The sequence below is a fragment of the Condylura cristata genome, unplaced genomic scaffold, assembly GCF_000260355.1.
Source record: "Condylura cristata isolate star-nosed mole 26May11 unplaced genomic scaffold, ConCri1.0 scaffold00011, whole genome shotgun sequence".
Lineage (NCBI taxonomy): Eukaryota > Metazoa > Chordata > Mammalia > Eulipotyphla > Talpidae > Condylura > Condylura cristata.
The window spans coordinates 40,680,644-40,704,393 of NW_004567112.1; the positions used below are offsets into that span (position 1 = coordinate 40,680,644).

Below are 23,750 nucleotides of genomic sequence, written 5' to 3' on the forward strand. Positions count from 1 at the left end.
GCATTGCTCCACTGGCTAAGCAGTCAGCAGGCACAGAAACGGCACCTCTTCATAGTAGTACTGCCCGCTCTCTCTGCCTCTCAAACTAGCACTGTATAGGGATTTTCCTCTTTGATACTTGCATGTATCCATCTCCTGTATCTTAATACTGAATCTAACAATCCTTGAATAGGGACTTTAGGTCAAGCCACTTGTTTTTAGAGAATATCATTTCCTATTGAAATGTACAAGTATTTTTACTCTCCTTTTAGAAAATTTGATCAAGATTTCAGTGTATTTGTAATGACACTTATTTTAATATAGAGATTATAATTTTAATCTTTTTTTGGTCTACCATTAGTTTTGATGGAAGGAAGTAAAAAAATGTGCATTTACTCTACCTGATATCATGCATTCTAGGATTGAAATCCTAAGAGATGACGATGATGATGAAGATGACGATGATGATGAAGATTCTTTTAGAGATCTGTATAAGATGTAGAGACAATGTAGTGTGCTTCCTTCTGACATGAGCACAGACGCATTTATGTGTATTAAGTTGTAAAGAGGATTGTCTTCCTTGAGCTCAGAAGAATGAGCAGATATGTCAAGTAGCTGCTGATAATGGGCTTTGCATACAGAGGAACAGAGTGAATGAAAGTTTAGGGCCCTGAAATAGGTCCATGAAGAAAATTTCAAACTCTGTGGAATGGATGGAGTATAAGAAGGAGATGGGGGCACTGGGGTTGGGTCGGGGGAGGGAGAGAGAGACTCAATAGCCTCAAGACTTTCAGTGGAGTCTGGCCTTTATTGAATCAGAATGGAGAATCATTAAGAATTTTAAGCAGGGAGTTAATGTAATATTAGAGAAATCAGTTTGGAAGAAAATAGTTTGAAATACAGCATTGGAAGAAAGAAAACCTCTTAAGGTGTGATAGTAAAGTCTAAATAAGTCATGAGATTCTGAACTAAGCAAGTAGCAATGGGGAAGGAGAGGAAATGGCCAATGGGAAAGAAATTAAGGGGCAGGTTCATTCTGACTTTTCCAGTAATTTGAGGAGAGATGCAGAGTGAAAGAAAATATTCTTAGATAATATTGAAATTGCTTGGTATGGTGCTCTATTCTTATAGTGATGTCATTAATCTAGAGAACAACTGAAGATGGTAAAAACTGATTTTGGGGACGAGGTCAGTTTTGAGATGCCCATCGGTAGTAGATTTGGGGACTCTGAAGTTCAGTGAGAAGTTTGAACTATAGACAAAATTTTGTGAAAAAGACTATTTTTTTTAATATTTGAAAGGACAGGTTATTATAGAAGTGTAAGGAAGTGAAGGATGCTTGAACAGACACAACCTGGCAGAATAAGCTGCCTTTAAAGGGACAGTTTGATGCAAGATGCCTCATATTCAAGTGTACAGGAGAGCTGCTGCAAATAAGAGACTTTAGAATGGAAACTCTAGGATAATATTCCTTGAAGAGAATAATCTGATATGAACAGTAAATAGCCTGGAAAGGATTGCTTCCAGGATAAGATTCCTACTGAACGTGAATTAGTAAGCTAGGAGGAATCAGAAAAAGACACTGGAAAAAATGGTTAGAAGTATATAAGAATGAAAATGGTGATTTGAAACCAGAGGAGAAAAGTTATCTATTTTTTTTATTTAGAGAATATTTAACATGTGGGCTGAGAAATAGTTTAAGCTTTCCTCACTTTTTCTTTTTTAAGTTCTGAGAAACAGGCTCTTATTTATTTCTAGTTAATCAGAGAGCAAGAAACATTGAAATTGCTTTGGCTTCAGTTTGGGGTTGAGAAGAATACCACTTCGTTCACCATTGTCTTTTTGATCTCTGCCTTTCAAAAATAACATACCTTACGAGAACTTATATATGTATTTGAGCTGTCTTATAACATTGTGCAGTAGAAAAGATCCGTAGGCCCACTGGACTTGCAGCAACAAAAGCCACTGTCATTTTCAAGGTGTAGCTGAAGGACATATTACTTCTGGCCTGGTTGCTTACATGTGATGCCTTGTAGTTGAACATTTCCTTGTAGGTGAGTCAACAAGAACTTTTCTATAGTCTCACATATTAAGTTATCTTCTTCCTACATTCCAACTGGACTAATTTAGTTCTTTGACTTTTAAAATGATAGGTAGGTAACTCATGCTGGGTTCTCAGGGGGGTCTCAATTTTGCAATAATTTTACAAAATGTCATTAAGTTGAAAGACCTTGCTACACAGAATACCTGTGGGGGTGAAATACAGGACTTGTGTGAACTGGCATTTTAGTAAATAACATGAAAAGTGCTATCAAGTGACTTGTAATGAGGCAATTAAAAAGTCTTATATATAATATTATATTTCAGTTAAATCAGAAATGATATCCTATCTTCTTGCTTTTTTTTCTTTTGGAGAGAGATATTAGATTTGGCCTGTTGTTTATGATAAGGAGGACACAGAAGACAGAAATATAAGTGGAAACTATAGACTTTTTTCTTTTTAAATCATTTTTGAAATCTTCATCTATGTTGAGTATGTGAGAGAGCAAGTTTTATTTTGACTACTCTACCTAGAGGTAAGAAAGTAATTTAATTTTGGTTAGGTCTTTCATTTCATTAAGAACACACAAAGCTCATACTTTTTTTTTGAGGGGGTCTCTATTTGGTATTTTTTTTCAAAGAATATCTAATAAGATGACCTTCCAAATGATTAATAAAGAGAACTTCAGCAGATTCCAGTTTGAATTACAGTATGCTAAAGATACTTTTCATTTTAAAATGAAACATGTTTTTGTTCTGTTGAAACCCAAGGGTTCTTGGATGCTTAGAAAATGGAAAGTCCCACTCTTGGGGATCCATGGGCATCCAGACATGTGGTGCATTTAACAATTGGCAGCCACAGTCCTGGAGCATACCTTTCATGTATCACTCTGGAATTGATTTCAAAGGATTCACCATCCTTTATAAGGCTGTTGTGCATTGGGAATTTTTTTTTTTTAGAATGTTTAGGCATGTTGCATTTCTAATGAGTGTTCATGGAGGAACTATGCCTTAGATTTTGAAATCAAGAGATCCAACAAAATGAGGCACCAGAGGGAAATTTTGTTTTAGATTCTTTCCTTATGGGAACAAAAAGCGGAAACATTCTTGAATAACAATTATGAGCTCTATAGATGAAGCAGATATGGGCATCCTAGCTGAAGACAAGTAGATTCTGTCCTGCAGAAAAAAGGATAATAGGAGCAACTGATATGTCTTGAGCCCTTGCTCAAGGTGTTAGCTATGGGCTAAGTTATAGCTTTTATATGGCTTTTCTTATTTAACCATCAAGATCCCTTTGAGATGGATATTGGATAAATTGATTCTCAATTTACAGAGGAGGAAAGTGATGTTTGGTGGAGTTCAATAATTTGTCTAAATTCACTAGTGAACAGGCAACAGAACCTAGATTCTTGTCTAAGCAATAATCTCAAAGCCAGTGTTCCTAGTAACTGAGACTCTATAGTGATGAGTGAATAATATAGTGAATAATCCTACAGTGAGAAGCACTAATCCTTTCGAGGGTCCCTCATGCTGGCTGCTGTACACTGCCCTGCTAGGGAGCTGAGCAGAACTGAAATCTAGTTCTATCCATGCTGGCCAAACTCTGGACCTTTCTGTTAGTACCTGTGGTACTGTGAGAAAAGTAGGGCCTTTTTCTGTTATCTTTTGTCTTCTTGGATTCCTTGAAACTTCTTGTTAGAATGAGACAGTGAAGTGGAGACTAGCCACCGACATGTGGTCTGTCTACCTCACTTCCTACTTCTAGCTCTGTCCTGTACTTGAGAGACCTTGAACATAGGCAAGTATAGATTGCACAGCTTGTATGTGCAAACTCTAGCCTTATCACTAACAAAGAACAGCTTCATGGCCACCTTTCAGAGACAGTGATGGGCACATAGAGTCATTTATTGATGGAAAGCTGGATTCTAGGAAGAGGCTGGCATAGTCACTGGAAGGAGGCTTGTGGTAGTTGAGCACAGTACAGTACTGAACACCCTGACTGTATCAGGGAGTGTGGGTGTGGGCTTTGGGAGTACACTTCACCTTGGCTTCATAGGCTCTTGTAAAACATGAGGCTTGGGGCTACGATAGTGCTTGTCCAGGTCTATGGTCAGTGCTGGTTTGGGAGAAAGTGACTATTATATTGTAGTAATGACAATTGTAAATAAAATGATGGTAAGTTCAGTTGTCCATGTATCCTACACTCAGAAGAGAAGGACATTTCAACAGCTTCAGGTTAACAGTCAGTATGATTTTAAGGGCACTAGATGGGACATAAGAGGATTGTGGCGAATTAGAAATGAAGTTGTACAGTCATCAAAGCCTTCGGTTTACTACATTTCTTTTACCAAAATCTAGGATAGTGACTGTTTTATTTAAGTGCTCCATAATCACTGAGCAATGTAAATAACCAAACTCCAAGTATCCATCTAGGGAGCGCATATTTGAAAAGAATATGGGTCAAAACTGTGAAGAGGGACCCTTGCTCAATGACATAAAAAAAGAGAATGGCCAAAGTTAGGAAAAATGCCTGGAAGGCTGAACTACTTCTCATTAGCTAGGGTTGTTCACCCTGAATGAAACAAAGGGAACTGAAAACCTATAGTCTAAGTAGAAGAGTGAGGAATAGGTTTTCTCTTGAGCCATATGATGTAGGGTTTACAGATGACAGATAATGTACATAAACTATGATGTCAAATGGGCATAAGCATAAAAACATGGATACAAAGGAATTAAATTACATGAAAAAATTAGGAACACTATAATTTCGTTGAATTATAAATATCTATATAGCAATATTATATATACTATCTTTGGAACTATATGAGAAAGAAAAGAAACCATACCAGTTGCCTCTGGGAGAGAAATTTGTTGGCTAAAGTACATGGGTAGGAGAAAGACTTATTTTCACTAGATACATCACTGAATTTTATATTACTTGATAACATTTTTGATTAATTAAGAAATAGATGAATAAAATCAAGGCAATAACATAGTCTCTTTAAATTACTTGATGTGTGTATATTATGAAGAAGTTTATCCTTGAATTCTAAAATGATGTACATATGTGAGCCCAGAACCTCTCCTGGAAGTCACTGAGAAATGACAGAATTACTAGAAAGCAGAGGAAGGGTAAATATCCTTATTTACAACTGAAGTTAAACGTGGCCTCTAAGATTACAATTGTTGTATAGGCACCTATCTGTTGGAAAACTGAAGAATTAAAATGTACATAAATGGCAATAAGTACCAGCTGTCAGTGTGGATTTTCCAGGAGTGAGATATATCAAACTAGATTTCAAAAGCTGAATTCTTAGATAGGAGAGTATGGGAAGGGTGTCTCTATTCCAGGAAAGAATTTGAAAATTCCTCCCATAACTTTTTTTGACAAAATCGAAAAAAAAAGCAGATTATTGCACAAAAATGACTCATTGAAAAATTCTATAATAGTGTTTATTACTGATCATTATATATATGGGAAGAAATTTCTAGTGGTATCAAAACCAGGATTCATGGCTGCTCTTCACCTGCAAAATGATTTAGCTATAGAATTCAGGCTGAATATATCAGTGAATAACGAGGAAATTGGAAGAGATATTAATAAGTTGGTTCTCTAAAATCAATTTTTGACTGTCAGGAGAAAAAGTCCAGGTTCTAGAGATTAAAATGTTAAGAGGACAAAAATAAAATTCTGCATTTGGGGGCAAAAAACAAACAAACAAACAAAACCCACCTGTCCAAATATCTTATGTGGAGATTTGGGTTTGCAGTAGTCCTTGTAAGAAAAGTAATCTGACCAGTTTAGTTGAAAAGCAGGTACAAAGTCAGATTAATTCAGTAAGTACAATGATGCGTCATGGGGTTTAATACTCTGAAAGGAGAATCAGCTGTCACCTTATAAACTGTTTTGAAAGTGAAGTTTTAAACATGCAAATATTTAACATAAGGGACTTTTCTATAGGATACATACTATAAGTGGCAAGATTTCCACAACATTCCACAAGAACATGTTCACTTACAAAGAATTACAGTTTTACTAAAAGGAGCATGAACTGTGGAACTTGGAGATGGGAAAGATGTGTTATAGTAGGGAGAAATAGATGAAAAGCTTTTTTGGTTAATACTTGTGAGGAAATAGCCCCCCAAGGCAAATTTCAGAAATGGGTGAAGTTTTCCAGTGGTCTCTCTGCAAATCTCTTTTAATGTAACCTCTGTCCTTTTGCTGCCAGCATAAGACTTGGACACAGTGTGGCATGTGTGGTGACAGAGACGTGTATGGGTGTCGGATGGAAAACAATGAGCTGGTTCATGCTGACATATGATTGAATGTGTGATTCCCCCAAATCTTTCAGAGTTATTGCACTTGGCAATGAAATGCTTGGTAAACTAAATGAATTTAAATCAATTTCAAGCAAGGGATAAGGTAAAAGATATTCAGGCATTGTGGACAAAGACAAAGGAGAAGGGAAAGATCCACATGGGTGCATTTCCCTTGTCCAGAGAGGACTATCTCTGGGATATCGATTACTTCTATATAAAGTTTTGTTTTCCTCCCGTTGATTTTGAAAATTGGGGTATTAATCTAGTCTGTCTGCCTCCAAACTTGTAACTTTCCCACTTTATGAAACTGTCTCATTGGATAGAAGTTAAAAGGTGGCAGATCTCAACTCAGCATAACGAAGAACTTTATAAGAGTAATTACAGGCTTATATGTTGCAGTGAATGTCTCATCATTTCTCTCATCCAAGTCCAGCTCATTGTAAATGAAGGATGCTGTAGGAAGTATTCTTGAGTTTGGAGGGTACTCCCAAACTTCTGTGATGTTTATGAATTATAAAATGCAATGCCTAGTGATGTCATACCCACAACTTAGTAAGATTTTTGTTTTGGATTCACATTTTGGTATTGCTCTAAGAGACTGATACAGTGTCGGACTTTGACTTCATTTGCAAAATTCTGCAGTTTTCTGTCTGTTATTGCTTGGTCTTTAATTTGTTAGGATTACTAAACAGGACAGATATGAAAGATCTGTAAGTTTTTTTTTTAAATAATAATTATACATAGCCAAGTTTCTTCAAGGACTTGTTGGCTTATTAGTTTACAATTTTTGCTATGGAAAAATGAACTTTTCAACAGCTTTAATATTTAATGTGTACTAAAGACATTGTTACAGGTTTGGAAGATACTTTGGCTTAATTAGGTTTTTCTTTGCTTTCTTGACCAAAAACTACTTTTCTAGGATTATTTATGAGGTTGATAATTTTTACTCTCCTTAGTTTTGAATTTCCTTCACCTCCAAAGCTTGATGTAGCTTTGGAAACACATTGTGAATTCTGCAGTGAAAGGACATGCTTTTAGAGGCTGTGAAGGTTCATTTGGATTCTATTTTAGTTCACAGCAGTATCTTCTACTTCTTGTTTCTAAGCTGAAAGAACAAAGCCATGTCAGCAATTTTGATCTGATTTATATTTAGGATAGTACTTACCATGAGAGGGGTAACCAGTAAACCTTTTTGTAGGCACTCATTTGATAGAACCCCAGGGTTATAGTGACTGAAGGATGTATTTTATGGCATATGCAGAAATGTCACCATGGGAATAGCCTGCTTGTCAATTCAGATATGACTGTGCTAAAGGAATCCAGTTGCTAGGTGGAGTGATTGGAAAAGATAAAACAAAAGGAAAACCAGTTAAACCAAACGTTGCAGCTATAGAAGTGCGTTTGAAAGAAACCATTTGTGTGTAAGTATTGGGAACCTTCATTGAAGCATAACTCCTATCTTTCCGTTGAATAGCTGAGCAAAGGGACATGTTGCTACTTTAAGATAGGACAAAAAGCCCCCCCAAAAAATGAAAGGGAGAAGCAAGATAGGAAAGGGCAAAAATCATAGGACTTTGTTTTTATACATTGATACAGCATAATAGTAATTTATAGCCTTATTTGAAAATAACTTCAAGTATCTTTTTATTTGATGCAATGTAAGTAATATTCTTAAGGCAAAAGTGTTTTTTTTTTTTAAAGAAATTTTAGGGACTTTGTGCAAGTGGCTTGTGGTAGAGTTAAACATGGACAGAGATGAGGACACCATGACAGTTCTAAAGTGGGGAAGGAGGCCCTGCGTGGGCCACTGGATTATATTCAGCAGGAGAACTAGAAGTGAGCTACATTTCAGAATGTGCACTTTATCTTTGTAGTCAGTAATGTCAGTGGGTTTTAGATAAAACCCTCAACATTTATAGTTTTTTTTAATAGCTGAATAAATAATGTATTACAGCTACTTGAAAATATGGCTAGAATAACCCTCAGACACGCCACACTAAAACTGTTTTTACCCACTTCAAATTGCTCATTAGAATTTCCTGACTTGACTAGAAAATGTTTTTGATACCATACATGAAGTGATTAGCGTGCATTAGTACTTTTAATAGTATAGTCAACATTGGAGGATATAATTGTACTTAAATGCTTTCATAAATTATTAGATTTCTCATAATTGGTTCCTTTGAGATTTGGAGCATAATTATCTTTGTTTTTAATATCTGAAGCATATCTCCTACAAACTTTGCTGAAAACACATGAAAGAATTATAAGTATTATGAATATATCTGATTATAAGCATATTTGAAATTCTTTAATTTGATTATCTATGTTAAGTCTCTGGGGACAGTCTTTTAGCAGAGTCCTATTATTCACCAGAATACTCCAAATATCTATTTTTATAGTAAGAGAATCATGGAGGGTAGCTGTAGTGCTTGTACCTGAAGAGCTGTAAGTCTTCTGGACTCTGTAGTATTTGTTCCTATTTTCTAAAATTGCAAGTTGTGTTTGGGAAAGTAAGAGCTAGGAAGGAGGATTTATTTATTTATTTTATTTTCAGGATGGTTCTGTATGTGTGTGTCTCTCTCCATAGGAGTATCTGGCATCCAATGTGGACAGACTTTGATGAAGCACTGATCTTTTCACACAGTGGTGATCTTTGAGTATACACAGTAACAGCCTCCTCCCTGGTGGCTTAAGGGGTTAAGTCTCAGCACTATCAAGTTATCCAGAGCCACTGCAGCACAAGTTCAAGCCCTGCCAGGGAACTGACCTACATAGTGCAGCAGACATCTCCTGCCTCACTCATTGCTCCCCTCAGCAGTGTATCGTGTACCCTCTGCCTATTCTGCTTCCCACTTTGTCTCTAGTGAATCTGCTTACTCCCTGAACCTCAGGTCTACACCCCATAAATAAATAAATGCTAAGAAAATGAATGTACACAATAACACATGTATGGATCCAAAGGAAGGATCCAGTGGAAGAGTTTGAAGAACGAAGAGATGTTTTTCATGGAACCAGCTCAGTGGGAGTTGAAAAAGTCTGTAAGAAGTATGGGGTTAGACCTGTAGGAGAAGGAGTTGGGAGGGAACATATCAGGTCTTACACTGAGATTCTGATATCCCTTAGAGGCTGGAGGTAGAAAAAGAAAAAGAACAAACTTCTATTCTAGAAACATGAGATTGAGAAGCACAATGACAAGACTGGATTCTGGATAAGAGGAACACCATGAAAATGGTGCTTCTTCATTCACAAATTTTTTCTTTCATTCATTTACTTATTCATTTATACACCCATCATCTATTAATAAAGCCAGTCAATTAAAAAGAAAAAAAAAACCTGTCATGTGCCTTTTTGTTTAAGATAATAAACAGAAGAACTACAGTAAAAGTCACAATTTCTATTTCCTGTTTGTTTTAGTTTCCATGAACATTTTGGAATATCAGGATATATTCCAAAGGTAGATTTTTTTTGTTCCCTTAATCTGCAAATATAGAAAACTGAGAAGAAAATAGGTAACAACTATGTGGAAAAGTTTCTGTACTGCTAATAGACATTTCTGTGGGCTACAAATTCATTCTTATTATTTATTTAATAATGGAGTGATGTTTTTCTTACTGCTTATCTCTGTAGATCTTCAGTCAATACTTTCTTGTTGATGATTGACCTATCGTGAATTAATCCAAATTTTTGTGTTTAGTGATCAGTGTTCATAGTTGATGTGTTAATTTGCACATGTTACATATGTTCACTTGATATATGTATATTCCTATGCAAAATATTACTGAAGTTATTTTTAAGGTCAATATTAATGCCTTGAAAAATGGCTTGTAATTATTTTATTTTTGTCCTGCTCTGCTAAAGCCTTCTCAGAGGCTTCTATCACTTTATATGCCAATTTATATTCATTTATTTTTGTCCAGGAAAATAAATAAAAACCCTAAGTTTTCTACAATAAAAATCCTCAAGTAAATAATTCACAAAATATTTAAAGATAGATTACATCTTTTCCAAAGTCCTATCTGGTTCCTCATCTGGGTCATCATTGACAACAACAGACAAAATATGAGCTCTGCTGTTTCAGTGCTGTGATTTCATGAAAGTCAGAGTACTTGGATACTGGAAGATACGTTTCATTGACTTGGCCATTCTTTTCCACTTAACACTCCTCATCAAGTGCAAAGTGCCCTGGGCTGGGTTATTATTTTAATCATGAACATACTAGAATAGATTAATTTGTTAGAGAATCCAAGCCCAGAGAGCATGACCTCAGAGAACAGTTGGGGAATATCTAGTTTCTCACTTGGTGGATTTAATACCCTGGAATCAGGAAGAGTTGCTGAATATGTCTTTCCTACTGCATGATTTTCATGAAAGTGCTCCTTTAGAAAGTAGTATTATTTATTTATTCATTTTTTATGGAGGTAATGTTGATTCACAATAATGTAAATGTTTTAGGAATACAGGTTTATACTTCTTCACCTGTGTGACAACACCACGCCCATAATCAAAGTACTATATTTCTCTATCACCCTCTTCACCCTTTGCTTCCATCCCTAGAAGGTATTTTTCTTTATTAGTGTTTTTGTTTGTTTGTTTTTGTGCACAGGCATCATGTCAACTGAAACTCCAGTCACACTGAATATCGATCCTCGGGATCTTCAAATCCAAACTTTCACTGTAGAGAAGCTATTGGAACCTCTCATAATCCAGGTATTATTAATAACATGGAAATTACAGAATGAAATAGCTGCAGAAAACTAAAAATATGGGTGGAATAGTTAATGAACCAAAGAAAGATGTGATTTTTAGAGAATGAATATGTCACCTAAAATTGCCCTTTAAAGTGTTAAAATGTAAATGACGTATTTAGTAATAATAACAATAAAATTGTAAAAGTCACCTACCCAGTTTCTCTTTTTATTTGTTTATTTATTTTATTATTTTTTTAAGATTTATTTACCCATACAGAGCTGGGATACAGGCCAGAGGCTCAGGGGCGGCGAGCGGCTTCACCATGGACACAGTGGGGAGCAGAACAGGCAGATTGATGAAGTACACTGCTGAGGGGGGCAGCGGGCAGACTGAGAAGGACTGCTTCGCCATGAGGGACAACTACCCCTGCTGGGGATTTAACTCACGCTGAGGGGGCAGTGGATAGCTTCTCAGTGCTGTTCTTTAACTCACTGTGCCACCAGGGAGAGCCCAGTTTCTCTTTTTAAAGTAACAATAAAAATAATGTATATATGTAGTTTCAAAATAGCTTTATGTAAATTATCTGATTTCATGAAAACCGACTAAGTAAGGCAGTGTTTTTAAAATTTATTATCTAAATGGGAAAACAGAGACTAGGGAATTTCAGTGACTTGCCCCAAGGCATGTGGTGGCTCATTTGTTAGATAAATTATTTTTCAAATAAAAACACGAGGAAAAAGCTATTTCAAGAATTCTGTGATGAAGTCCTTTTATAATATGTGTAATCATTTTTATTATGTAATTCAGATTTCATTTATTATATTTTCCTTAAGGCAGAATTTCAAGAAACTTATACAGTGGCATAGATTTAATATTTTGGTCTTTAATTCAAAATTTGTGAGGGCACTCTCCTGTAGGCCTGACTTATATCATACTTCCTGAGAAAAATTGCTCTTTCTCTAAGTCCTAGGAGCACTCAAGAGGTGAAATACTACCTTGACCTAACCCCTAGTAGTTTAAGAATGGTTGGCTTGTTTTCACTTGGGGGTGGGTGGTGGGGGTTAGAGCAGATCTGAGGATAGACTTCGTACAATTTTTTATTTGGTACTGTTGATATCTGTTCCTGGAAAAAGATATGCGTCACTGATGACAGGCAATCTTAATGCTGAACTTTGACAATCTTAATAATGCTAATTAGATGGTATGAAATGCATACCGGAAAGTCCTGATATTATCCAGTATTGTAATAATCTCATGTTAAAAAAAAAAAATAAGGCCCTCCCTTGTGGTGCAGCGAGTTAGAAGCGCTGTATTGCAAGCCAGCCACAGCCACTTTGGTGAGAGTTTGACCCCCTCGGTGGAAGTGACCTACAAGGTGCAGTAGACCTCTTCTGTGTTGCCCACTGCTCCCCTCAACAGTTTACTTCGTCGATCTACCTGTCTTGCCCACTGCTCCCCACTCGGTCTATGGTGAATCCTCTTAACGCCCCTGCACCTCTGGCTTGTATCCCAGTTTCGTATGCATAAATAAATAAATCTTTTAAAAAAATGTAATCGTACTCTTTCTGATACAGCTCACTGAAAACATTGAAAAATCAAGACAAAACAGAACAAAAACAAAACAATGAGATTAAAAAGACAATTTAAAATAATATAATAGTTTATTTTTACATCATTTTGTGCCTTTTTCATGTCAGTTGTAATCCCCATGGGCTTCCCATCACAAGATGTGTGCCATCACCATAGTCCAGTGCACTTCCCCTACCCCCCATTTTTGACCCCATTCCCCACTCTACCCCCGTAAAATGTCTCTGGGATATAGTTGTTTATTATTATTTCCCACCCCCTCCTTTATGCTCCTGCTATGAGTGAAACCATACAGTATTTTTCCTTTTCTTTCTGGCTTATTTCACTAAGCATGATCCCTTCCAGCTCCATACATGTTTCTGCAAAAGGCATGTGTTTATTTATTTATTTTTGGTTGCTGAGTAATATTCCATTGTGTATATATACCACATCTTTTTAATCCAGCCACCTACTTTTGGACATTAGGTTGATTCCATGTCATTCCTATTGTAAATAAAGCAGCAGTAAACATGGGGGTGCAGGTATCTTTTGAATCAGTGTTTTTGTATCTTTTGGGTAGATACCTAGGAGTGGGATTGCTGGGTAATATGGAAGCTCCATTTTTAGCAGTAAAAAGACAACTTTACAACTGAAATAGAAACATTAATGTCTTACTTAATGCAAATTATAGCACAGTAAAATATGGGTGATTTTATTATATTGGCTTTTTTTACTATTAAAAATATATACACATATCATATGGGTAAAGAATATATGAAAAGTGGAGCACTTCTATATATATAGAATTTATATTGCTCTTCTACTTGATCTTTTGATAATTTTATTATTGTGTATGAACATTCTTTAAGAGAATTGCTGTTTATTCTTCATATAAATGGATCACTGCTTTTTAAGTGGCCTTTTGGGCCCTCCCTGGTGGTGCAGCAGGTTAAAGATACAAAAACACTGATTCAAAATATACCTGCACCCCCATGTTTACTGCTGCTTTATTTACAGTAGGAATGACATGGAATCAACCTAATGTCCAAAAGTAGATGGCTGGATTAAAAAGATGTGGTATATATACACAATGGAATATTACTCAGCAACCAAAAATAAATAAATAAACACATGCCTGAGAAGCTAAAGCCACTTCCGCATGAGTTCAATCCCCACCTGCCCGGGAGATGACCACATAGCATGGCAGACCTCCCCTGGCCTGCCCGCTGCTCCCCTCAGCAGTGTACTTCTTCGATCTGCCTGTTCTGCTCCCCACACTGTCTCTGGTGAACCCTTTCACCTCCCCTGCATCTCTGGCCTGTACCTCAGTTCTGTATGCATAAATAAATAAATCTTAAAAAAAAAATAAAGTAGCTTTTCATTTTGGACATTTAGGTTGTTTCTATTTTTACTATTATAAAATAACACTTTGTGTAGCAATTTTTGTCATCAGTTCAAATTTTTTTTTAGGATGAGTTTGGAAAAGTAAGTGGCCAAGAATTCTAGTGCTTTTTCATACATATCACCGAGGTTTTTGGGAACAACAAGTTTTACAAGTTCTCACAAGTTATTTAAGATTGTGTTGCTATGCAGTTATTGGGTGTGGGGTTGGCCTCCATTTTGGAGGTGGTTGATAAAGGCAAGTACATTAATGCAGCTGTGTGACCCCTGTTTGTTGCACAATGACAGGGTATTAATAGTCATTTACTTAATAAGCCTTGCTGATCACGGAGGTGGTTGACACACTATTTGTGAGTAGAGAAAGTATCATTATAGAGAAACATTGTGTATGCTATGCTAACTGAAAACAATAGATGTTTTGCTTAATCAAGTATTGATACATTGATAGTCAGTGGACAGAATTTTTTTATTTTAAAGAGTTACTTTATTATTTATGCAGTACAGGCCAGAGGTGCAGGAGGTGAAAGGATTCACCAGAGACAGAGTGGGGAGCAGAATAGGCAGATGGACAAAGTACACTGCTGAGGGGAGCAGCAGGTGGGTCAGGAATGGTCTGCTGTGCCTTGTGGATCACCTCTGGAACTGGGGATAGAACTTGCACTGAAGTGACTGTGGCTAGCTAGCAGTGCTGGGCTTTAATCTGCTGTGCCACCAGGGAGGGCCCAGTCAGTGGAGAGAATTTTAAGTGCATTCACATTAGAGAAGATGTTGTTCACAGTTTGTATTTTCTGGTATTTAAAAAACAACTATCATATAGTTTTATAAACATCGAATCCATGTAGATATTTAAAAGGTAGAATATGACCCAAAATAAAATTATGACTGGAAAGAAATCTAACTCTTGAAAAGTGTGATCATGCTCATTGTAAAGGTGTTTTTTTTTTTTTTTTTTAAAGATCTACTTGTTTATTCATATGGAACTGGGGTATAGGTCAGAGATGTGGAGGGTGAGAGGATTCACCAGAGACAGAGAGGGGAGCAGGACAGGCAGATTAACGAAGTACACTGCTGAGGGGAGCAGCGGGCGGGTCAGGAGAGGTCTGCCGCACCATGTGGATCTCCCCCTGGGCAGGCAGGAATCGAACTCATGCGAAAGTGGCTTTAGCTTCTCAGTGCTTTAACCCGCTGAGCCACCAGGGAGGGCCTTTAAAGGGTTTTTAATGTGGTTTTCATTCTTCATGATCTGCAAGTTGATGAGTCAGGGAAAAGAAAATTAATATTTATTATATGATAGTTCTCAGTTGCACCTAACAGTAATTACTAATTTTATCTTCTTGAAGATTGTCATTAATGTTTTTGAAAATTTTTTATGTCTTAAAGACCATTTAGTATACCACTTTACCATTAACTGAGCTAGAACAGAGTTTCTTGGTCTTAGCAATATTCAAGTCAAGTTGAAATAAAAATATCAATGATTTATAGAATATCTACTATGCTTACAAATTATGTCATAAAAGTTATGGGACAGCAAAATTATGTTGATACATTCTTGAGTTTTGCTAAAATAGGATCCTGCTTTTCAAAAACCAGTATATTTCAAATTCAGAGTTTTTTTTTTTTAAAGATTTATTTATTTGTGCATACAGAACTGGGGTACAGGCCAGAGGCTCAGGGGCGGCGAGAGGCTTCACCAGAGACAGAGTGGGGAGCAGAACAGGCAGATCTACGAAGTACACTGCTGAGGGGAGCAGCGGGCGGGTCAGGAGAGGTCTGCCACGCCATGTGGTCACCTCTGGGCAGGCGGGAATCGAACTCATGCGGAACTGGCTTAAGCTTCTCAGTGCTGTGCTTTAACCCGTTGCGCCACCAGGGAGGGCCCTCAGAGTTTTTAATTTAAATAATTAATTGAAGTATTTGGATTTGCTGCACAATGGTTATGTATCTGTTAGTTTGATTATGTATCACTTATTAATAGAAGTTAAAATTTCCATGAAATTATACTTCAAAGTAGGATAACATTACACATTTTTTTCCAGAGTGTTTAATTTGAAATTGTTATATGGGTTAAATATATAATAGTGTCAATTTCTATACTTGAAAACATTCCCAAAGAACTTCACAAAATCTTTAAATCCATAGTGCTACCAGATTAAGTTGTCAATTTGGTAGTTAGTCCATTAACAAATCCTCAGCTTTTCTCATGATTTATCTTTATGTTATAGTCCTTTGCTGTTAGTGTTCCACAGAAATACCACCTCTGTATATAATTCAAAGTTAAAATTACATATTAGTTTTGTAAGTAATTAGTTATAGAACTGTTAATGTCACTCTCACTTCTAAATTCATTTTTTCGTATGTCTTTGTTCTATTAGTTCCCACCAAACCTGATTTATTTTTAATCTGTTTTTTCTCTTTGGCATAGGTAAATCACTTGGTTATTTTGCAGGGATGCTCAACCTGGGATATATTTCAATCATTCACTTTCATTTTCTCTGTATGATAACTTACACAGTTGCATTCCTCTGTAATAAATTCCTCCAATGGATCAGAAATAATTTTTTTCTCAGCAATTACATTTTTATGATGGCAACTGTAGGCATCTGCATTTTATCACTTTCAAGATCCAAATTTGGCAATGCAGTACAGGAAATCTATTTATGCAGACTTGCAATGAAAAGAATTTACATCTCTATGTTGTAGACTCTTTTAAGGAGACATAAACTGCTAGATCATGTTACAGTCATTATATAATGGAACCATTTATAATCTATTCTGCATCAAAGTATAATTTGTTCTGTGTCAGATTCATGTTGAATGTAAACTAAAAGAATTGACTTTCTTAAAATTCTTTAAGATAAAAGCAGTAAAAAAAATCCTTATCCTTATGACATGTTAATCTCCCATAATTTTTTTTTGTGATGGGGACAAATGTTTATTGTATTTTATTTTTATTGAAGTCACATCACCTTACAACCCTTATAAGTTTCAGGTGTGAATCATTAAAAATCAACAAGTTCATAAGTCCTTTATTTTACCACTATATCCTTCTTTATTATACTTGACCCCTTATATTCAATTTATCTACTCTCCTTTCCCTTCCCTTCTAGTAACTACTAATTTGATCTTGTAATCTAAAAGCTTATTTTTGTTTTATTTAATTCATCTTTTTTTTTCTACATATACCATATATGAGTGAAATCACAGTGTTTGTTTTTCTCCAGTGGACATTTCATTAAGCAAAATATCCTTTAGGTCCTTCCATGTTATTGGACCTAAACCTTTTTTGTTTTTTTAATAGCTGAGTATTATTCCATTGTATACCATGGACACCATGTATTCATCTGTTGATGGACACTTAGGTTGTTTCCAGCTCTTTGCTATTGTAAATAATGTTGTAATAAATACAGGGGTATAGATTGCTCTTTGAATAAGTGTTCTTGGGGAAAATATCAGAAGTGGGTTAATTGGATTGTATAGAATTTCCATTTTTAATTTTCTGAGGAATATTAATCTGCTTTCTGAAATGACTGCATCAATTTATTTTCCCACACACATTCTATCAGGAGTCCCTATTCTCCAATATTTGTTGCTTCTTCTCTGTTGTTTAATAACCACTTTCAGAGGTGTTGAGATAATAATTCATTGTTGTTGTGATGTTCATTTCTCTAATCATAAGATGGTGAACATCTTTTCATGTGTCTGCTATCTATGTCTTATTTGAAAAGTATTTATTTAGCTCTTCTGCTTATTTTTCAGATGTAAATATATTTAAGTAAATATAAAAGTAGATCAATAGTAATAAACTTTATTTCTCTGGCTCTCACTCCTAACTCTCATGTTCTTTCTTGGCCCTTTTGTGATTTCCAGGTCCATAGTTTTCCCCATATATTTCAGGGAGTCTTTTCTATAAACCTTGGGTTCCACTGGGTCAAGCTTAGGGATATCTGCCAACCAACCCTTTTAACGGTCAGCATAGATTAGGTTATGCTGTGCTAAGCAGACAACCCCTGAATCTCTGAGACTTAACAAAAGTTCATTTCCTCCTACAGATCCAATGTGAGTTGGTTGAAGATGTCTTTGCTTAGTCTGGGCACTTACGGACTAAGGCTAATGGAGACTGCATTTCAACATTTACTTCCACTGTTGTTGCAGTGAGGGAAAGAAAACATGATGAATCACACAAGAATGTCTACAGTGTCCCCTCAGTGGGAAATTTGTGGTCAGTGGACATGATCGATGTGTGATCCTGCCTTGTGTAAAAGAACGGGAATAATTGTGAACAGTTTCAGTAACTATACCTCTCCTTCACTTCTTTTTTGGGGTTCCTTTTGGGGTACATCCCATCTGCTGTCAAGTCACAGCTGACTCTATCAGGATAGGCAACTGATTTATCGATATTCCATTGTAAGTTGGCAAGAGCCTCAAAGGCAACCTGGCATGAGATGTCTACCTCTGGAGCATGATGGCTGATTTGTCCTATTAACTTCTTTTCTTTGGAGGATTGACTCCATGTTGGTAGTGAAGCAGCTAGCACTAGGATTACTTGGTTACATTATGTACAAAGCTAAAAAAAAAACACAAAAAGTTGTAGAGACTTAGAGAAGAGTTCTAGTGGAGGGGTTTTCAAGTATTGCTCTATGAACGCCTTCTGTTGAGGGATAATAAGATTACCCAGTTATTGGGTTTTCAGTAGTTTCTTCCAATTGCAAAACCATGGTTTGGTGTCAGAATTATACCTCTGTGGTACCCACAGAATTAGCCTCTGTGGGTACTTGCTGTCTCCAATTCCCTTCAGTACAGGTCACATGGGTCAAGCGCTTACCTTCCTTATGTGCTTTTATTCCCTGACCTTCTGTTTCCTTATCGCTAGCTGAAAATTCTAATGAAGTTCCATTCATAGCAGCAATCCAGAGATCGTATAACTCCTCTTTTTTATTTATGTTAGAATGGAGGTTTTCCTTCAAAGCCTCTCTTCTGCTCTTCCCCTCATCTGCAGATTTTAGATTCTCTTGAGTATGATTTATCTGTGTTTCCAAACCCAGTTTATCTACCATGTTTTTCTACTTTGTGGGAAACTTGATATTATTCAAATTTCCATTTTGTCTGACCTCATGTTGCTGAGGCTGGGAACCAATGATGGCCATTGTGAAACTGGAAATGGACAGGCCAGGGTAGCTAAGGGCCTGATGTCTCCAAAGTTGCCAAAGCTCCTCAACTACAACAATGGCACTAGGTTCCTGCAAAAGGGGGGAGATGCCTCATTCTGTAGCATGGGTCCTGATGAAGCAATCTTTGAACCAAGAGTCATGCAGAATTCCTTATAAAACTAATCCCTTTCAGTTTTTTCCCTAATCTTTTTCCTCTTCTTTGAGTTAAAATGTCAAGTGGCTAAATGGTTAACACTTATCCCTAACTCTTCCAAGCATCATGTTTTTCTTACCACTCTGGCTCCTGTTCAGGATTTCTTTGCCACATCCAACTCTCAATAAAATTTCTTTCTCCTCTCCTTCAGCCAAGGGAAAATAAACTTCACAGGAGCAATCATGCATATCAATTTATGTAAATAGGTGTCTAGATGCCAAAGGCTTCATTTCCCATTGTTCCAAAGGTAGATCTGATTGACTTCCAGGTGGCACAGAGAGGAAATTCTTTGGCTTCTTAGCGTCCTAGAGTATAATTGCCTTTGTTTCTTTCAGAAAAAGAGTTCAAATTTTTTGTGCTTGTGTTTTGTCATTTTATAGATCATTTTTTAAAAAGATTTATTTATTTGTGTATACAGAACTGGGGTACAGGCCAGAAGCTCAGGGGCGGTGAGAGGCTTCACCAGAGACAGAGTGGGGAGCAGAACAGGCAGATCTACGAAGTACACTACTAAGGGGAGTAGCGGGCGGGTCAGGAGAGGTCTGCCACGCCCTGTGGTCACCTCCAGGGCAAGCGGGAATCGAACTCATGCGAAAGTGGCTTTAGCTTCTTAGTGCTGTGCTTTAACCCGCTGCGCTATCAGGGAGGGCCCCATTTTATAGATCATTTTAAATGAGTATGATGCCATTTTATTTAAGCTTAATTGATTATTATTTTACTCTTATTGATTATTTTATCATTAGAATTTATATCAGAATTAATCAAGGCTCCAAAGAAGTCTTAAAGACAAGTCAGCACACATACAATACTACTACAAATTATTTTATAGCCATATATTGGAGTTTTGACTTTAACCTTCACCACTAACTGTAAAAGTACCAAATTAAAAAAAAAATTAAACACACAGACTTAAGCTTTAATAAGAATAAGATTTATTTTATGGTAAGGTGAAGAAATAAACCAAATTCTACCTCAAAAGTGCTTTAAAGTTTAAGCTGATTAAGTGTAGTTGAGTTGACTCTAATAAAGTGAATTCCTCAATTTCTGCATTCTTTTACTGCCAGAAAACTGCTCCCTTGGGAAAATTGTTAAGCTATAGTAGTCTGTGAGAGATAAATAGTTGAGAAAAGGAAAGCCACTCTTTAAATTAAAATAAGGATAAGAAAAACTAGTAGCTAATTGATTAAACTGTCAGGAGTCCAGTGGGAGTTACATGGCTGAGCATACAGGGAATAGCATGCCTGCTTCTTGAATCTGGAAGCTTTGAGATTAACTGTGGATTGATGTCAGTCTTTGCCTATACTTCACCTCTTCTCAGCTTGCTCCCTGGACCTTTTATCCTCTCAGACTCTGATGTTCTTTTTTCTCACTCCAACATTGCTGCCCTGTTGTTCTGACCAACCCCAATTCACTCTACTTCTGTTAATATTTTATCTTTCAATCATAGCTCATCTTTTCCACCACAGATTCGGACTGATCATAGAGATAGCCACTTCTAACTTAGCTGTGGTATAAGATATTTCTCTTATAAATTGATTCTGTGGGCAGCCAGGTGGTATAGAGTGATATGCTTAGATTCACTTGCCTTTTTAGTGGGAAATGCTAGATTGATGGGCACATTGTGGTGTAGCTGGGCAAAGGAGGAGTCAGTAGCTCCCTAGACATGATCATTTTCACTGTTAGAGGTGTGATTCTATTTTCCATAGAACCCAGGGGCTATTTCAGAATACCCAACTTATCTTCTGAAGAAGCTGAGATGCTTCTGAAGCTCTGAGACTCTAAGCCAGTAGTCAGCAACCTTTTTCTGTACAGGTACAGACAGTGAAGTGTTTCAACACTGACATCCATAGGGTCTATGTTGCAACTATTCTGATGTTATAGTTTGAAAGGACCCATAAACAATATGTAAACCAATGGATGTGGCTGTGTTCCAATAAAACTTTATTTATAAACACTGAAAAGTGGTCAGATTTGATTCCATGTATTTAATGTGAAGCTCCCTGCTCAGGACTGACCATTTTTTTCCTGGAGAGTCTTTGCAGTTACTAATTAAGGAAGTGGGCAACAGCCTACACACAGTTGGTAGTCCTCTGTGAGATAAATTATGATGCAGTGATTTTGGCAAGTTCTGTGGAGACAGAAAAGCCTTACTTGAGGGAAGAATGCAAAATAGCAAGTTAGAAAATTCTTGTTACTGTTGAGATTCTGTTAGCCAGCTAGTTTTCAAACCAGGCTGCACATTTAAAATCATCCAGGGATCTTTGAAAATCCCAAAGCTCTGGCCACATAGGCAACCAATTAAACCTGAATCTTTGGGAACAGGACCAAAGATTTAAAGCCTCCGGGTGATTACAGTACGAGAACTGTTGTGCTGGCAGTTATTTTTAATAGCGAGCATGGTTCTGTTCTTGGCTTAAGACCTGCTCTAGAATGTATCTCTTCTATGTCTTTTTAATAGGGTTGGGTAGTGCTCATCTGGAATAAATTTATAGGGATTAGCCTCCCACATGAACTCTTTGTAACATGCTCTGTTTTCTTCGTAGATCTCAGTAGCAAAATCAGTATCAGTTTTCTAGGAAAACTACTAGAGCTGAGAGGTCTTGGATCCATATTCAGCAACTCACCACTTCGGAGGAATCCACTAATAGGTAGTAGATGGATCTATGTACGGACTAAGTTATGTGGAACCTAGGGTTTTAGTAGGTATGCTTGGTTTTGGTAGATTCTGCTTGGCATGAAGGAAGTGTCACTGAATTATATTTAATTTTTATAAAAATGAGTAAAAAATAGCCTTATTGACTTCAAGACAACCCTGACAAATGAGGTACACACAATTAACTTTATTTTTTAAATTGAAGTATAATTGACATGCAACACTATACTAATTTTGGGTTTATAGCATAGTAATTTGATATTGAATATATTGCAGAGTGATCAATCACAACTGGTCTAGTTAACATCTGTCTCCACACATTGTTATACTTTTTTTGTTCTTGTGATAAGAGTTTTTAAGGTCTATTTTCTTTACAACTTTCAAATATATAATATGGTTTTGTTAACAGTCATCAACATACTGTATATTATACACTTGTATTTATTTATTCTCTAAGTGAAAGTTAGTTCCTTTGATCCTCCTCATCCATTTCATCTGACTCACCCTCCTGTGTTCAGTATCTTCTTGTATCTATGAGCTTTTTTTTTTTTTTAACATTCCACATAAGTGAGATCTTATGGTATTTGTCTTTCTGAGTCTGGATGTTTCTAGTCAGCATAATCCCATCAAAGACCAACCATCTTATTCCTAATAACAAGATCCTTTAAAAAAATTTTTGAATAAGGTATTGAGTAAAAATTGATTCAGATAGGGCAATGTCAAGTTAGAAATGATTAGGACCCCTCCACAGACCACAATTCCTGTTTTCAATGACTAATGACTAAGTAGTATTCCATTCTAAATATATATGTCTTATATCCACCATATTTTCTTTGTCCATGCTTTCATTGATGGACATTTCCACATGTTAATAATGTGCAATGGGCCCTTCCTGGTGGCACAATGGGTTAAAACACAGCACTATGAAGCTATCCATAGCCCCTGCAGCATGATTTTAATTCCTGGCAAGGAGGTGACCCACATGGTGGGTCAGACCTCTCCTCTCCTGCCCACTGCTCCCCTCAGCAGTGTATTTCATCGATCTACCTTTTCTGCTCCCCACTCTGCCTCTGGCAAAGCCTCTCACCCCTCCCTCACATCTCTAGACTGTATCCTAGTTCTTGTATGCATAAATAAATAAATCTTTAAAAAATAATGCTGCAATGAACATGTGGGTGCATATATCTTTAGGAATCAGTGTTTTTGTTTTCTTCAGATAAATGCACATATGTGGAATTAGTGTGTCATATGTTAATTCTATTTTCCCCTATTGAGGACTCCCCATTCTGTTTCCTGTAGTGATCACAGCAATTTACATTCCCATCAACAATGTGTGAGGGTTACTTTTTCTCTACATTCTGTCAATACTTGTTACTGCTTGTCTTTTTTGATAATAGTCATTCTAACAGGTCCGAGATGACCTCATGTTATACCTGATCATTAGTGAAGCTGAGCCCATTTCATATACCTGTTGGCCATCTGTATGTCTTTCTTGCAAAATGTCTATTCAGATTCTCTGCCCATATTTTAGTCAGATTGTTTAGTTGCTTTTGAATTACTTGAGTTCTTTATATATTTTGAACATTAACTCCTTAGGAGATATATGATTTAAAATTATTTTTTGCCATTAAGTAGGTTGCCTTTTCATTTTTTTTTTTAAAGATTTATTTATTCATACAGAACTGGGGTACAGGCCAGAGATGCAGAGGGTGAGAGGATTCACCAGGGACAGAGT

General features: G+C 36.5%; 1 protein-coding gene across 1 annotated transcript in view; it reads left to right on the plus strand.

Moving 5' to 3' along the window:
- CTNNA3 (catenin (cadherin-associated protein), alpha 3) overlaps nucleotides 1–23,750 on the plus strand; it is a 1,271,003-nt gene that overhangs the window by 3,391 nt on the left and 1,243,862 nt on the right. The window contains exon 2 of the mRNA XM_004680853.2: nucleotides 10,949–11,052. Within this exon, the coding sequence (XP_004680910.1) occupies nucleotides 10,954–11,052 (99 nt within the window). The 5' untranslated portion in view covers nucleotides 10,949–10,953. The remainder of the gene's footprint in view (nucleotides 1–10,948; nucleotides 11,053–23,750) is intronic.